The sequence below is a fragment of the Hippocampus zosterae genome, chromosome 1, assembly GCF_025434085.1.
Source record: "Hippocampus zosterae strain Florida chromosome 1, ASM2543408v3, whole genome shotgun sequence".
Taxonomy (NCBI): domain Eukaryota; kingdom Metazoa; phylum Chordata; class Actinopteri; order Syngnathiformes; family Syngnathidae; genus Hippocampus; species Hippocampus zosterae.
The window spans coordinates 31,453,191-31,469,228 of record NC_067451.1 but is presented as its reverse complement, the minus strand read 5'-3'; the positions used below and the strand labels follow the sequence as shown (position 1 = coordinate 31,469,228).

The following is a 16,038-nucleotide window of genomic DNA, read 5'->3' as shown; positions in this document are numbered from 1 at the left end:
CTAATACAGCCTTGAGTCATTTTGAGAATGCTGATAAAAGGTTTTATATTCTCTCCAGTTTGCACCTCCTGAGCACACTTGGCAAGCTTTCCATCTATAGATAAAAATTTTTTAAAAATACAAGAAACTATTCGTTCCAGGGCTAAAAAGTTGGTGGCCCATTCTTCTCATGATACTGAAACATCAAACAGTGGTTTGATACTTGAGTCAGACTTGTTATGGCGATCTTGAAGTGGGAAGTCATTCAATATAGCCATCCATCCCATCGATCCATCCATCTCAACCGCTTCATTCTTAAGAGGGTCTTCCAGCTGTCTTTGGGCAATAGGTAGAGAACACCCTGATCTGGGTGGCAGCCAATTGGAGGGCACACATAGACAAACAACCATTCACACTCACAATCACACTTAGGGACATTACAGAACACACGTGTCAAACTCAAGGTTCGCCACATCATTTTATGTGGCCCGAAAAAGCTTATTATGTGCATTGGCTTCATATTTCATGTTAAAATACCAAAATTGGAAATTGTCTTTACTTTTAAAAATGTTGAGAACATGCAAGCATTTTTTGTGAGCAACCCCTCCCCCCTTTTAAAATAATTGTAATAATATTTGAACAAACAACTATAAGTGGCCTCTGGTTATTCATCCATTTGTTGTGTACAGTACCGTATATACAATTTGAGGCGATCATACATCTATTTGGGTTCACAGCCATAACAGGAACTCTGATGTTCTTCATCACAAGGGTGAAAGGCAAACATGCAAACTCCATACAGGATATAATACTGTACAGTTTTTTTTTTTGTCAGTGTAATCAACTAGCTCATAGTTTAGCTGAACTGGTTTAACATTTCAGAACTGAAAAGTGTTAGCACAACAATTTTGTCATAGGTCTTACAAAAGGAGCATGATGGCCCTCGTCAGTGCTCTCATGGGCCAAGTCCGGGAAAGAGTGGATGTGTAATCAACTTACCCCATGTTACAGCAAGAGCAATTTTGCTTTCAGTGGAAGAGGTCAATGGTCCACTGCTAATCAGTGATTGTTTCATGGGGACCCTGTTATCAAGCGGCAGGGTGGCAACTGGGAAATTCCGGACAACTCCTGAATGGTCCTTTCCGGACCATCAAGACACTGCGATTTTCATTATTATTAGCATTATTTTGTGAATAGGCCCTTTTTACTTTTCAATTTTCAACACACAGCTATTATTAATAAAACATTATTCCAGACTCTGGGCGGCCCGGTGGTTAGCGCGTCGACCTCACAGTGCAGAGGTACCGGGTTCAATTCCAGCTCCGGCCTCCCTGTGTCGAGTTTGCACCTTCTACCCGGGCCTGCGTGGGTTTTCTCCGGGTCCTCCCGCATTCCAACAACATGCATGATTTAACGCTCTAAATTGTAACCCTAGGTGTGAGTGTGAGCGCGGATGGTTGTTCGTCTCTGTGTGCCCTGCGATTGGCTGTCAACCAGTTCAGGGTGTCCCCCGCCTACTGCCCGAAGACAGGCTCCCGCAACCCTTGTGAGGATAAAGAGGTTTGGAAAATGGATTACCGGTATTTCAGACTGCTGTTAACTGTTTTATCGACTTTATTGAAGTATATTGTACTGTTACGTATAGCAATATGATCAAACAGATCATTCTTTCATCCCTCTAAAATGATCATTTGCTGAGAATCAATGACCAGTTAGCGAAAATCAAAAGCTTTTTCATGATCAAAAAATGGTTTGGTAAAGGACCAGAGTTGCTCCCGGGGAACCAGTTGTGTGCACAGCTCTAACCTTTTCCCCTTTTTCTTAAGGCAGCGGTTCCCAACTTTTTTGGCTCACGTTTTTATGAAACCATGAGTACCTCCTAACTCACACATGTTGGTGAATCTCAAAAAGTACAAGGTAACACAATTGAGTATTAAGTGAAGATCATTTTATTTTGTTTCCGTAATTTGAACATTTGATTCTTCTGCATTTTCTTTTTTTTTTAAACTCAAACACAATTGCCTTGAAAATAAAAATACATTTAAAAAAATGAATGAAAATGAACCAGCCTTTGCGATACATACTCTTGCAACATTTACCACAAGAAAATGAAGTCCCCTTTAAACAGGTATTTAAAATGTAAATATAGGAAACAAAACACTGATCCAAAATAATATTCAGACACACTATAGCGATTTATCTTTCTCTTCATCAGTCATCTAAGCTTCAATGAGACGCTTGAGTAGACACGTGGGTGTTAAGATAGTGGCGTGGCTGTGCCACAGGTTACTGATCTGCCAAATAAATTATTAAATGTTTCCCCATGTCACCTACGCACACCTGGTTGGGAAACACTGCCTTAGAGGCATACACAGCTTATCTGGGGAAAAAACATTTAAACATCATTATATAATTATAACATAGTTTCACTTGTAGGACAAAAAAAGTTTCTTTTATATAACGCCACAAAGCAATCACAACATTTAGAAGTTATGTCATTTATTGGTGATAAAAAGAACCAACAGTGTATAAAGTGTGTGACAAAATAATTCTGAGACATATTAACACATTGTAATCAGTGCATGCAAGTGCGTTAGTCTCTTTTCATTCTAAGCTATGTGCTCATGAGACCAAGGACATTTTCAGGTCCTAACAGAGTAAAGCTACAACATAATAGGCTTTGTGGTAGCTTGGATTTTATGAAGGAAAACATTTTTAAAAAATCATCCGTCTCCCTGAAGTTTAAAGTCACAGAGCCCAATAAGAGTACAAAATAAAGACAGCAATAAATTAATATTAATTTAATGGGTAATCTGGTTTTCACACACGCACCTATTGCAAACACTTCTTGAAAGGTAAATGTGTCATTTGACATCATAGCAAATGGAGTCACAAAAAATAAAAAATAAAATAAAAAAATCTAAAGTAAAATATCGTGACACCATAGTTGTAGTGATGTCCTAGTTGGCCGTTTGCTCAGAATATTCTGTACTTAACAGGGTACTGAGAGAATGCTTTTAAATTAGATTTCACACAAATTTGCCTTTGCAGTAGCTAAACATTAAACTCTGCGTTGCAGATTTGTACAGTGTCAATATACAGTAATAATTTACTTTGTCAAAGCATTTTACATAGTGATATAAAAAATAAAACTCTGGCTCCATTTTACTTAAAGAGAAAAGTGACTATTAGGATCTATTACAAATACCAGTTCATAGACAAATACTGAATTACAAACTAAAATTAATTTGAACATTAAAATATAGTCAAGTTTGTATAACTGCTGTTGAAATATAGGCAGCGAGGAGGATATCTGCTGAAGGAATGTGTTCATGCACATACAATACTTTTACACAAAGGAAAAAAATTTTGGTCGCTTTAAAATTGGTCATGGTTAAAAATGCTGTAAACTAAGGAAAAGCAAAGAGTCTTTTTGTTCATTTCAACAAGCACTTTCAGAAAACACATTACAGGAACAATGTTTCTCACATACTTCCTTGCCTAACGCTTTGCTGAAACATCTCAACAAAGCAATTTAGTGTTTCTGTTTCGGAATGTTGTCCATGCAACACCAGTGTTACTTAAAATAATTCTTGAGAGTGCTGCGTATATACAGTCCCCTCCAAAATTATGTGAGCGGCAAGGCCAGTTCCTTTTTTTTTTGGTTCTATACTGAAGACATTTGGGTTTCATATCAAAAGATGAATATGAGGCAAAAGTTCAGATTGCCATTTTTAATTTATGGCGCTTACATCTAAGTGCGTGAACCAACTCCGGACAGAGCACCATTGTTTTCATGCCACCCATTTATCCAATGAACAAAAGTAATGGAACATGTGACAGATGGTCGATTCTAGTTGCTCAGGAGTTGGTTGCCTTTTTTTAGATTGACTATTTATACAATAGATAGTGCTTGTTTTTGCCTTTGGATTTCACCTGTGAAAACTGCATTTGCTGCTAAGCAAACACAAGGACAAGAGAGCTGTCCATGGGAGAAAAGCAACACGTTTTGAAATTGAGACAAGAAGAGAGAAAATCGATCAGAGGTATCGCACAGACATTGGACATAGCCAATTTGGAATGTCCTTAAAAAGAAAAACCACTGGTGTACTGAGCAACAGACATCGTGCAGGCTGGCCAAGAGCATCAGTGGGAGTTAATGACAGACACATTGTGAGAGCTGTGAAGAAACACACAACATCACTGCCAACCTCCACAGGGCAGGGGTGAAGGTTTCACAATCTCCAGGTCGAAGGCGACTTGACTTGGAGAGAAGAAATTCACAGGGCATACCACATGATGCAAACCACTCATCAGCAACAGCAAGAAGAATTGGAAGGCCATATTGGATTTTGAAAAGAAGCAACGAGAAATGCCGCCAACGTTTTCAAAGAAACTTATATAGACTGACGAGACCAAGATTAACGGCTACCAGGGTTTTGATGGAAAGGCCAATGTATGGAGAAAGAAAGGATCTGCTTCTGACCCAAAACACACAAGCTCTTCTGTGAAGCATGGTGAAGGTTATGTCATGGTTGGGCTTGCATGGATGCTTCCGAAACAGGCTCATTAGTCTTTATTGATGATGTAACTCGTGTTAGGAGGAGCAGAATGAATTCATCATGCAAGATTATGACCCAAAACACATCGCCAACACAAAAAAGAAGAACGAAGGTCTTAAGACTGTTCAAATCAATCACCAGATCTTGACTGTACAGAGCAGGGGCGCCCAACCAGTCGATGGCGTTTGACCGTAGCTAGTGGACTGGTCCCAAATCGATTGCGGGGGTGAAGTGGGGAAGGAGGAAGGAAAAAAAATGTTTTGTGTGGCTGTGTGCGTGTTATTTTTATTTTATGTTTTGGTGTTAGGATGCTCAGGGTGCAGTGTGCACTATAAGTCTCACCTTCACAAAAGTATTTAAAAAATAAAATAAAATAAAATAAATCACCTTTAATCTACGGTGGCCCGTGACCTGCATAACCGGAAGTTGTCGAAATCACCAGTCTGCAATTTCTGCTTGCAATCAGAGGTGTTGCGCTATACATTTTATCGTTATTATTCTCATTCAGATTTTGTTTCATGTACAATTCACCAAGGGTACTGGCAAAGAATGAGAAGCATTTTAAAATGGTACACGTGAGCTACGGTCATTAAAACGCGATTAAATTGCAACCCATGCCTCCACGTCAGGTCTCTACTAAGGTAGGCAGTGATTTTCTGTTCACAAACTCTTGTATCTACTCTATTTTTCTGTTTCGTTTATGTTAGGAGCCATTTTTTGTTTTTGGCTTGCTGTGTGGTTCTCAGCGAAGCCGGACGCTTTTTGCTCTCCTCCTGCAAATATTAAATAATATTCACTTTTAAGTTACTTTAATCATGTCCATTCCAAAACTTTCACTCATTTGAAAAGTGAGTGCCTTCAAACAGAAAGTGCTTCTATTTTAACATATCAAGGCCCTGTCCAGATACCCACACTAGGCCCCACGGTCCTCAATGAAGTGTACACCTAATAGTGCACAAAGTGTTCGGGAGCAAAGGATACAAGTGTGTAAAAATTGCAGAATTGGGAGAGTGCGAGTTACGTCACCGATCTGCCCCACTGCGATATGCATCATCAAACATGTCCACACCAGTTGTTGTTTTGGCAATTTTGCTGCTTAAAATGCAATTAAAACTGCAGTAGAGTAGTAGTAAAAGTAAAAACTTGGGTTTGGGGTCCCATTCGATGGCAGCAATGGCTCCAAGCCTGGATTTGCGATGCAGTATTTGCGGCCTCCTGCACAATCTACGGAAGGTCGCTCAGTATGGCAACCGAAACAGGGCAAAATACACAGGCGACTTTAAAGCTTTGATTGAAATTACACACGTACAAATGATAAACTATTTAATATGTCGATACTTAGACTTCAAATCACGCTTTTTAGGCCACATGCACAAGAATTCTACCATTGTTTTGGTCAAATCCACAACTAATTATGGATTAAATGCTTCGGCTGAGGGCGCTGGGATGCGGGCTCAGCCAGAGTGTGGACCAGAGGCGCAAAAAGGGCGAGGTAACAGAGCACTTTAGAGAGTTAGGAAGCCTTACACACGCGCACCCTCAGTGGGAACACGCAATTGAGGTGGAAGTGTGAGCATTTGATCACAGCTATTGATGTAAATACCATAAAACAAAAGTGGAATCCTGAACTTATCTCTCATATCCGTTCGTCTTTTGATCTGTGAATTATAACATCTTCAGTATAGAACAAAACAAAAGACTTGACCTTGCCGTTCCAACGCTTTTGCGGGGGACTGTAGTTTGGAGGTAATCAGGGGCAGAAGGAGCAGTGAACACCCCCCGTCAGGTCAGTGATGGTTCCCTCTTTGATGAGACTTTTAAGAACTTTGGTCTCTTCATTCACATTGTGCATTTTCTGCCAAAGCATGAAACTCATAGGCAGCTGATCATAGTAATGCATTGGAATCCTTTCCTGGGACAGGTTGTAGCCAAAGCCAGCGAGGCTCACCTCGTCACACAGCAAACTAGCTAAATCCAGTGCAGAGATGCCCAGGGTGGGTACATTCTACGGAACAAGATGAGAACAAAGAAGAAACATCATTCCAAGGATTCAATCAGTGTCACAGATCTTTGGGAATTGATCAACGTATCAAATATGTTGGAGTGCTCCGCTCCTTCAGATGGCACCACTTGCAAGAAATTATTTAGATTCCTACAAAATGTCATCAGGTGCCAACTTACTGCCTTCATGTATTGTGAAATTGAAAAATGGCTTTGATAACTGGAGATTGGATTGGATACAACTTTTTTTGTCAAATGTGCTGTATGCAATGCAATCATGCACAATTGCAATCATGGACACTTTGACGCACCTTTGCGGATGCAGTGTCAAATGCTTATTATCAGATATCCAAGTAACATAAAAAGGAAAATAAATCTGAAATGAATGCAAAACTATTTTTAGATTAAGAGGAACAAGAGTTGGTATGTAATAGCGAGCTGTTTCAGTCATATCTGTCGAATAACTGGTGGGATGTGAATAATGGGGACTACTACTACTACTACTACTAATAATAAACTTTTCGAGAAATGCAAAAACACAAATAAATGTACAGCTAAAATGGTGACAATTTCTCTTCATAACACTACAAAGAATAAAGATCATTCAGAAACAAAAATTACAGTGTTTAATAAGTTATTCATTCATCTTCCTAACCGCTTGAGCCTCACTAGGGTCGCGGGGGGTGCTGGAGCCTATCCCAGCTGTCTCCGGGCAGTTAAAGTTAAAAAAATTCAACGTGACGTGTAGCTTTCCATTTTTCTGGCCTTTGGAGGAAAACGTTTGGATACCCCTGCTCTCATGGCTCGTTAATCTATACTATACACTTAATATTGTCTTAATCATGCTCCATCCATCGATCCATCCATCCATCCATCATCTACCGCTTATCCAGGGCCGGGTCGCGGGGGCAACAGCTTTAGCAGGGAAGCCCAGACTTCCCTCTCCCTAGCTACTTCTTCCAGCTCTCCCCGGGGGATCGCGAGACGTTCCCAAGCCAGCTGGGTGACATAGTCTCTCCAGCGTGTCCTGGGTCTTCCTCGGGGTCTCCTCCCGGTGGAACACCTCACCGGGGAGGCGCTCAGGAGGCATCCGAATCAGATGCCCAAGCCACCTCCTCTGGCTCCTCTCGATGTGGAGGAGAAGCGGCTCGACTCGGAGCCCCTCCCGGATGACCGAGCTTCTCACCTTATCTCTAAGGGAGAGCCCGGACACCCTGCGGAGAAAACTCATTTCGGCCGCTTGTATCCGGGATCTCGTTCTTTCGGTCACGACCCATAGCTCGTGACCATAGATGAGGGTTGGGACGTAGATCGAGACGTAAATTGAGAGCTTCGCCCTTTGGCTCAGCTCCTTCTTCACCACGACAGACCGATACAACGTCTTAATCATGCTATTTAAAAAAAAAAATCCTTATCTGACGAGAAATATATCGCTGTTCTGAAAAGTGTCTTTACCTGGTCCCAGCCCCACAAGCGTGTCGTAGGTGGGGAGAATTTCAGTAAATCTAAAGCCGTTTCTTTGATGACGAGTGGATTTAAGAGTCTGAACCTGTTCCGTTCAAGGGGGATTTCCTCTGGAACATTCTGCCAGAAGAATAGCCAGTCCCACAATGACTGCAGCAGAAAACAAACATATGTTGTTTCTTAATCACAGATGCTGCAACAGTGATAAATAGATGCACACAAGTTGAACACATGCACCTGCAAACTCAATGCAACTAAAGGATTTGTTTAACATGGTCGAAAAAAGACAAACAAACTACTACTTCTTGCTAACGCCGACACATTTACTATTAAAATGTACTCTCCCTGACATAAAGAAATAAAGAATTGAAACAAAAAAAGAATAATATAACTCAAAGTACAAACACCAGTCCTCACCACGGTGAGCTTGTTAATCATTGCAGAGATCCAGCTGACATCTACACTTTTATAGACCACAGCTACAAACACGGTCTCTGGGTCTGTGTCAAGCCAGTGAGTGGGGGTGCCTTCTGGATAACTTATCCTGAGGCTGGTTCGATTCCCAACGTCAACACTGAACTCTCCTAGAGGACCGCTGTTCAACCTGGCGATTGCAGGACACAAGGAGGAGGCAGGGTCTTACATTTGCAACACATCAATTCAGTCACACAGATACTCAAGGGTGTCTCTAAAGTAGCCTTGACAGGCAACTGTGATAAATTCAATTGAAAAAAGGTCAATGCATGTCTAAAACGTGCATTAACCTTTAAAGGTGAAGTTAATTTGACCGCTAAAGTTTTGAGTGTGCATGACCAACTGTTCAATTTTTCAGTACATTTTACATACCGGTAGCTTGTTGTTTTATAAAAAGAAGCTGAATGGTAAAAACCGCAATGAACCTTCTATACATTCCTGTGACTCTTTCCGTCTCTCGATAACAACCTGCTGAAGTGACCCATCCATTGATTAGAAATTATTATTTAACTTTTGGGGTGGGGGTACTAAGATGTTTCCTTTATTACAGATACCTAAATAATTGCTGCTCGGCACCTGCAAATTCACTTACATTGATCTACCTTGTTTTCAATATTTTTTTTTCTCCAATTAAAAAACAAATTCTCTTTTTTGGGGGGTTGAACCCATTTCTCGTGGGAAATTTCTTGGTATTATTATTTTTTTTCTTCCCCGAGGCATTTCACTCTGACAATTCAAGACATATTTTCGCGATTCAAAATGAGTCCTTGAACTTAATGCCGGTTTGCTGTTCAGCAGCTTTTTTTGTATGGGCACCGGAACCCCCCCCCCCAAAAAAATCTATTTGTACTTATTTTTTTAATTGTTCAAACCCATTTTTGTTGAAGGCTCATTCTTTTATATAATACATGCATTGAGAAATAAATTTTGAAAAATTATTAACAACATGTATTTTATCCACATTTAAAATTGTATATTTGTGATACATCTGGTTAGGAAATGCGTGGTCATACGTGTCCATGTTGAATTTAAAGTTCAAATAGATTATTATTTGTAAACCTTAATTTCTTACAGCCAACCCAATATCGTATGGAAACAATATCCAAACAATCTGATAGAATAATTTTTGGGGGAAGTGTACCAACCTTATAATTGTGTCGAAACGATCAATGAAAGGACCCAGCTCCAGGCCTTTCAAAATACCTCCATTTCCAATGACCACACAGCGCCGACATGTATCAGGAGCCGTTTTAAACAAGGGTGCTTCGTTGGACTCTGGTAGCTTTGAAAATGAATTAGCATTTTTAAAAATGTATACACAACACTTAGCTGCACAAAAAAAATCATAATATATCTTTTTCAACAAAGTCATTCCCCAACAGTGCAATAAACACGACAAACTGTTTGGAATGATTCATACGCAATCATTAAAGTGCTGATCCCCAAGTGGAGGATATGTAAAATAAATGAGTATTGTATTGGAATCGAAAAACACAGATCACCTGCTGAAGCAGAGAGGGTATTTTTCCCCGAAGACCTCTTAACCCAAAGGGGGGTGGATACTTGAAGAGGTTGCTTGAAAGTGGCGTGTTCTTCCACAGGAAGGGTTGGGTCATGTGACTGGAAGCAGGGAGTCGAGCAAAAAGCCCCTGCCTGGTGCTTCCACGATGACATTCACGCTCCAGTACTTTTTGAACATGCTGGTGCACTAGCTACAACGCAGGAAACTTTAATTTAATCACAATCGCAAAGACAAGATAATTACGACGACAAGCCACTACATGAGGAAGACTTGCACAATCTAAAGAGACACGGTCTTACGAACCAGTTGTTTATTATTGTAGTTGTAGCTGCAGTAATCTTGAACTGTACTACATCGTGCTGAGAGCTGTTCTTAATGGGTTTACTCTAATTGTGTAAAATCTTGTGGGGAAGGTAGAGGCTATGGGTGAACGTCGCTCCCTTGTCAGTCACCACAAGGTATCAATTTGCTTGTCACTAGCACATAGGAGCATTACCTCTCAAGGCAATGTCATTAAATGGAGCTCCAGAGGTCTCAAAGAAAGACCTTGCAGTGAACTTGTACCTGTCCGTAGTTCGCTGTTCAGGATTTCATCCATTTGGGGGTTTTTTTCTGTCAAACTATTCTGAGCTAGCTGAAAAACTCCCCGATTCATGTATTTTGTGCTCTTCCTGTCACTCTGTAAAATACCACAAAGCTCTTTTATCATAAAAGCTGATACCAAGGCCCTGGTCAACAGGAAAGTACTACAGTTATTACCCGTTATATTGCGGTACCTAACGTAGTACCACAATGTCACTATTTTATGTGAAAGTTTTCAATTTTCTATGCGGGAAATTCTTTGTACAGTACACTGCAGATAGCTGGAGTCCATAAAAGTTTTTTAAGGGGGAACAACACACTCCCTGACCGAAAGGAGAAGCCTGTTGAGACCTGCGTCCCAAGACAGCATGAAAAATGGTTGGGCATCTGACGTTTAAAAAAAAAATTGCCTAACAAATCATGCAAGCTACTTGTCCCGGTGCCTCCTGATGGACAAGCCAAAAGTAATAACATTCATTGCGGTTACCATACATTGCCTGTTTTAATTGAGAAAAATGTGTCTGATATCATAGAATGCAGATTTGTGGTGAATAGATTGGCACATTGAGATTGTCTTTCCGTCAGTTATTCCCATGTATCCTACATAAAAGTCAATCTGCTTGAACGTTGAGTAGGAACAACATTGAATACTCACCTTTTTATACTCAGGGCTGACATGCCAATCCAGAGGTTTCAGTGTGTCTTTCCCAGACCGAGATGAAAGTATCACCAGACACAGCACACAGAAAACTCCCACCAATAGAAAGGCACGTCTAGACAAACAAGCACACACAAAACAGAATTTTACTTTGCATTACCTCAATTTCCTTGCCAAACTTGATTTTAACATACATTAATGTAAAAAAGTGCTACAAAAACATCACCTAAAGAACACAACAACTGTCACGAGCAATGCAATGAGACCGTAATTCAAGACAATTTTAGATTTTACAGTTATTTTCAAGATCCTCCTCTTTGTTTTCTAATGTTGCGCCACCTTACCTCTCTGAGCTCATCCGCCCCTACACACCTGCCCGGCGCCTCTGGTCTGTGGACCAGACTTTGTTAGAAGTACCAAGAAACTAAACTGAGGCTCAGAGGGGATCAAACCTTTTCTGTTGCTGGTCCCTCTCTCTGGAATGACCTCCCACTGAACATTCGGCAAGCCTCCTCGCTGCCCAACTTTAAAGCCCTCCTCAAAACTCACTTGTATTCTTTGGCGTTCGACTCAGCATGACTTAGATTTGTTCTTGATTTTACTGTTTGGTGCTTTCTACCGCCTTACTACCGATTTGTCTTACTGTTTATTGTGCATGTTAAATTGCTCCATGTACAGCACTTTGTATGCAGCGATGGCTGTTTGAAAGTGCTCTATAAATACTGTTGACTTGACTTGACAAATACAACAGATAATAACCCGAAATTCAAAAAGTCAGAAGTGGTTGAGGAACATTCCTGACATTGCCTCTGCTCTCTTCCTGAGTACGTAATATGTTACTTTAATTAACACCGCTCGCATCCGGCGTGTTTTACTGACAGAATCATAATTGAACTAGACACACCACAATGCCTTTCGAGTGTAGCTACCTGACCACATTCCAACTACTGGTCCGCAACAGGTTGAAAAGACTGGCTCGGAAGGGAAATACGAAATGAGCCATGCGTGTTCAGTAATCCTACCAATGGAATTGCTCACACCTAAATCAAAGTGTTAGAGTCCACAGAAAGTGCTTAAACAGCTCGATATAGCCAAACTGAATTCCTAACTGAGAGCATTGAGAATCAAAATGGAGCTCACTTTAGAGGGGAAGTAAAGTCAAGCATTTTCTTTGCGATAATACAAAGTATGTTCCATGCGCACCGTCTAGTCTAAACATGGCATTCTGATTAATATTGTTTTCATGGGATAGGTATTAAGCAGCAAAATCCACTACTCGATAATTTCACCTTGTTAAAACTGGCTGATATTTGTGTATGAAGTAGCCTGGTGGAAATAAAACGATGATTGATCATTTTTCTGTTATTCATGTTCACATTCATTTGTTGTTTTATCGATTTCTATTTGAAAAGTACCGGTAATTTAATTGCGTGAAATGCATCTCACCTGGGTGCAACCCAGCGTTTTGGGAGCTTCATGTTCCCGGAATTCACACCATAATAGGAGGTGATCTGCTTTGCGTGATGAAGCAAGGATCTTGTTCTGTACATGGGAGAATTACATTTTCAACTTGGTAAAGAAGTTAGTAAGCCATGCACCCATTCTGTGCTGCTTATCCTACTCTAGTTGAGAAGTGCGGTCAACTCCGGACTGGTCTCCAATCAATCACTGAGCACATATAGGCAGGCAACAAATCACTCATGTTCACACCCTCTGGAAATTTAAGAGTCTTCAATTAACCTAGCAGTCTTTCTTATTCTTCATTTGGCAGTAAACCACAGTGAGTAGACAAAACAAACCCACACATGCAATAACATGAAAACTCTGCAGAGCGAGGTCAGTCAACATTTGTCAAAGTTTTGACCGTTGACTGTGAAGTAGACTTGCAAGCCACCCAACATAACTGTACCAAAACTCAGACTCCAGCTCTCCCTCATCTCATTTTATACTTGCGTTGCCGTTGCTTCATGTTAGAAATATTTGATGTGGTGCTCATCGGGTATGTGAGAGCTTTTTCCCCTCCTAATTTGTTTTGCGAAGCAAGAGTGGATTGGGGGCTGAAGTGGATTTCACAGACAGTAATTTCGTGTGAAGACAGTAAACAGTCGACCGTAAAAATACAAAAACTTGTGGGAGAGCAGCGGCAGCCAGACACACCAGCATTCACTCAACCCGGAAGTTGAAAAAAATGGCTGTCTGTATGCTCATATTCAGCTTTTTAAAAACCTTATTAAGACCCCTGGGTTTACCCAAATAGCTCTACACCCTTAGCAGGGTCTTCGAGAGTACGTGGGAGCTCGCCCAACCAGTCTATATGTGCTTTGTGGACTTGGAGAAGGCATCCAACCCTGCCCCTCGGAAAGTTCTTTGGAGGGTGCTTTGAGATACCAAACCCCCTTGACACAGACTGTACGGTCCCTTATCCACCAATGTAGAGTTTGATTCGCATTGCCGTCAGTAAGACAGAATCGTTTCCAGTGAGGGCTGGACCGCGCCAAGGCTGCCCTTTGCCTCCGATTCTGTTCATAACCTTTATGGACAGAATTTCTAGGCGCAACAGAGGCATTGAGGGGGCATCAGTATTGCATCACAGTTTTTTGCAGATGATGAGGTGCTGTTGGCTCCTTCAAGCTCTCACTGGAGCAGTTCGCAGCCGAGTGTGAAAGGGTTGCGATGAAAACCAGCACCTCCAAATCTGAAACAATGGTGCTCAGTTGGAAAAGGGTGGCGTGCCTTCTCCGGGCCAGGGTTGAGTTCTTGCTCCAATTAAGGCATTTGACCTCTAAAAACGGGAGCAGTACGGTGGTGGGAGTCATGCTGAATGGGAGTTGGAATTCGTTTTCACGGATGGGATTGTTTTTCTCTATGAGTGGGATGGGATAGGAGTGAAAATGCACTACCGTGTCAAAATGCTTCTCTTTGCTCTTACTCGTCACTAGACAGCCGCACACTGCTTCACAGAGACTTTCCTAGTTTTGTCACGGGCCAATCTACGGTATTGTTTTCAGTTCAAAACGGTCGTTTTAACCGCTTTCTGGTGCCTTCAAAATGTCACAATTTCCTCAACATATTGACACAATTTATACAGAGTTTGCATCTTCTTGGAAGCTCTTTTCAATGACACTCGTCTTGCTTATATATATGTACAGGATATATAAAGAGTAGACCATAAGCACAGCACAATGAAAGGGTCATGTATGAAGTTGTGTTTAACTACCCGCGATTACAATTCCCGTCGCAGATTTGTCACGACTTGGAGGGCGAACACGAACAAATCTTCGGAATCATATTCAAACCAGGTTGCGTTTCAAATCTTCGGCAAATGTGTTCCAATAGCTCTATCTAACATCGACATTTTACTGCCGCCATCCTCATTTTTGTCCTTGCAGATCAACAGATTACCTTATATAACATAATTGAAGGTTGAGCACGTGTCTTCAGGTTTTTGGGGGGCTTACCTTACTCTCACTACTTCATCGTGTCGTGGATGTTGCGATTCGAGATCATTTTTTGAAATTGTATTGATCCAGAAACATTCTCACGTCTATGCTCGTCTTGGTCGATTCCCGCAGTTACAATGGGGCGTCGAGCACACATCCAAACCACACAAAGTCACGCGAGATTATAACAAGTCCTGAACATTATTTTACCTGCGTGAAATGCGTTGCAGATTTTATTCTGACTAGTAATACTTACAGTTCAATATTTATTTAATTCACAATAATTCAAAATATTGATACGGAGCTCCGTATATCGACACGTGCCTTTACAATACTTAATTCAGCTTTAAAGTGGGCGAAATCAAGATCTCTGTTACTGGAATTGTACTGGAGATAAGACAAACTAGGCCAGGGGTCTCCAACGTGGTGCCCGCGAGCACCAGGTAGCCCGTGAGGACCACACCAGTAGCCCGCCAGTGCTAGGATTGTGATTTGCTCGTAGAAATTATGATTTAAAAATGCAAACATGGGCAGTATTATAGATTCTATAGCTACCTATTTAGCTATCTAACTAGCTAGCTACAGTATACGTCTAGCTAGCTAATGTTCTAATATTATTAAATTTAATTTGTACAAATGTTATTTCAGACGCGTATCAATTTGGTAGCCCTTCACACAATCAGGACACATGAAGTAGCTCTCACTCTCAAAAAGTTTGGTGACCCCTGAACTAGGCCATTCATTCATTCTCCGAACCTCTTGATCCTCACTCAGGTCGCGGGGGGTGCTGGACCCTAACCCAGCTATGTCTGCGCAGTCGGTGTGGTACACCCTAAACTAGTTGCCAGCCAATCGTACTCAACTCAACTGTAATTAGAGAGAACTTTCAAACAGCCATCGCTGCATACAAAGTGCCGTACATGGAACAACTAACAAATACAACAGTAAAGCAACAAATCAGTAACAAAGACGGTAGAAAGCACTGAACAGCAAAACAAAAAACTAATCTGAGTCAAATGCCAAAGAATACAAGTGAGTTTTGAGGCGGGTTTTAAAGATGGGCAGCGAGGAGGCTTGCCGAATGTTCAGTGGGAGGTCATTCCAGAGAGGAGGACCAGCAACAGAAAAGGTTCGATCCCCTCTGAGCCTCAGCCTAGTTCTCGGTACCTCCAATCATGTCTGGTCCGCAGACCTGAGGCGCCGGGCAGGTGTGTACTGAAATAAGAGGATCTTGAAAATAACTAAAATGTATGGGGAGCCAGTGAAGGGATGCCAGAGTAGGAGTTATGTGCTCGCTCTTACGAGTACCAGTCAAGAGGCGAGCAGCGGCATTCTGGACCAGCTGAAGGCGCTTAA

At 41.3% G+C, this 16,038-nt stretch overlaps 1 protein-coding gene across 2 annotated transcripts; it reads right to left on the bottom strand.

Moving 5' to 3' along the window:
* Positions 1-1,905: 1,905 nt before the first annotated feature.
* st3gal5 (ST3 beta-galactoside alpha-2,3-sialyltransferase 5) lies at positions 1,906-14,864 on the bottom strand. Of its 2 annotated transcripts, XM_052059952.1 has the most exons (8): positions 14,701-14,864; positions 12,689-12,784; positions 11,240-11,357; positions 9,983-10,192; positions 9,626-9,762; positions 8,424-8,610; positions 7,998-8,156; positions 1,906-6,546 (listed from the first exon to the last, which is right to left on the bottom strand). In XM_052059952.1, the coding sequence occupies exons 2-8, from the start codon at positions 12,718-12,720 to the stop codon at positions 6,292-6,294; spliced, it is 1,098 nt and encodes a 365-aa protein (XP_051915912.1). In that variant the 5' UTR covers positions 12,721-12,784; positions 14,701-14,864; the 3' UTR covers positions 1,906-6,291. The 2 variants fall into 2 exon arrangements, with proteins under 2 accessions (XP_051915912.1, XP_051915901.1); XM_052059941.1 differs by lacking the exon at positions 14,701-14,864 and having other exon boundaries at positions 12,689-12,792.
* Positions 14,865-16,038: the final 1,174 nt, after the last annotated feature.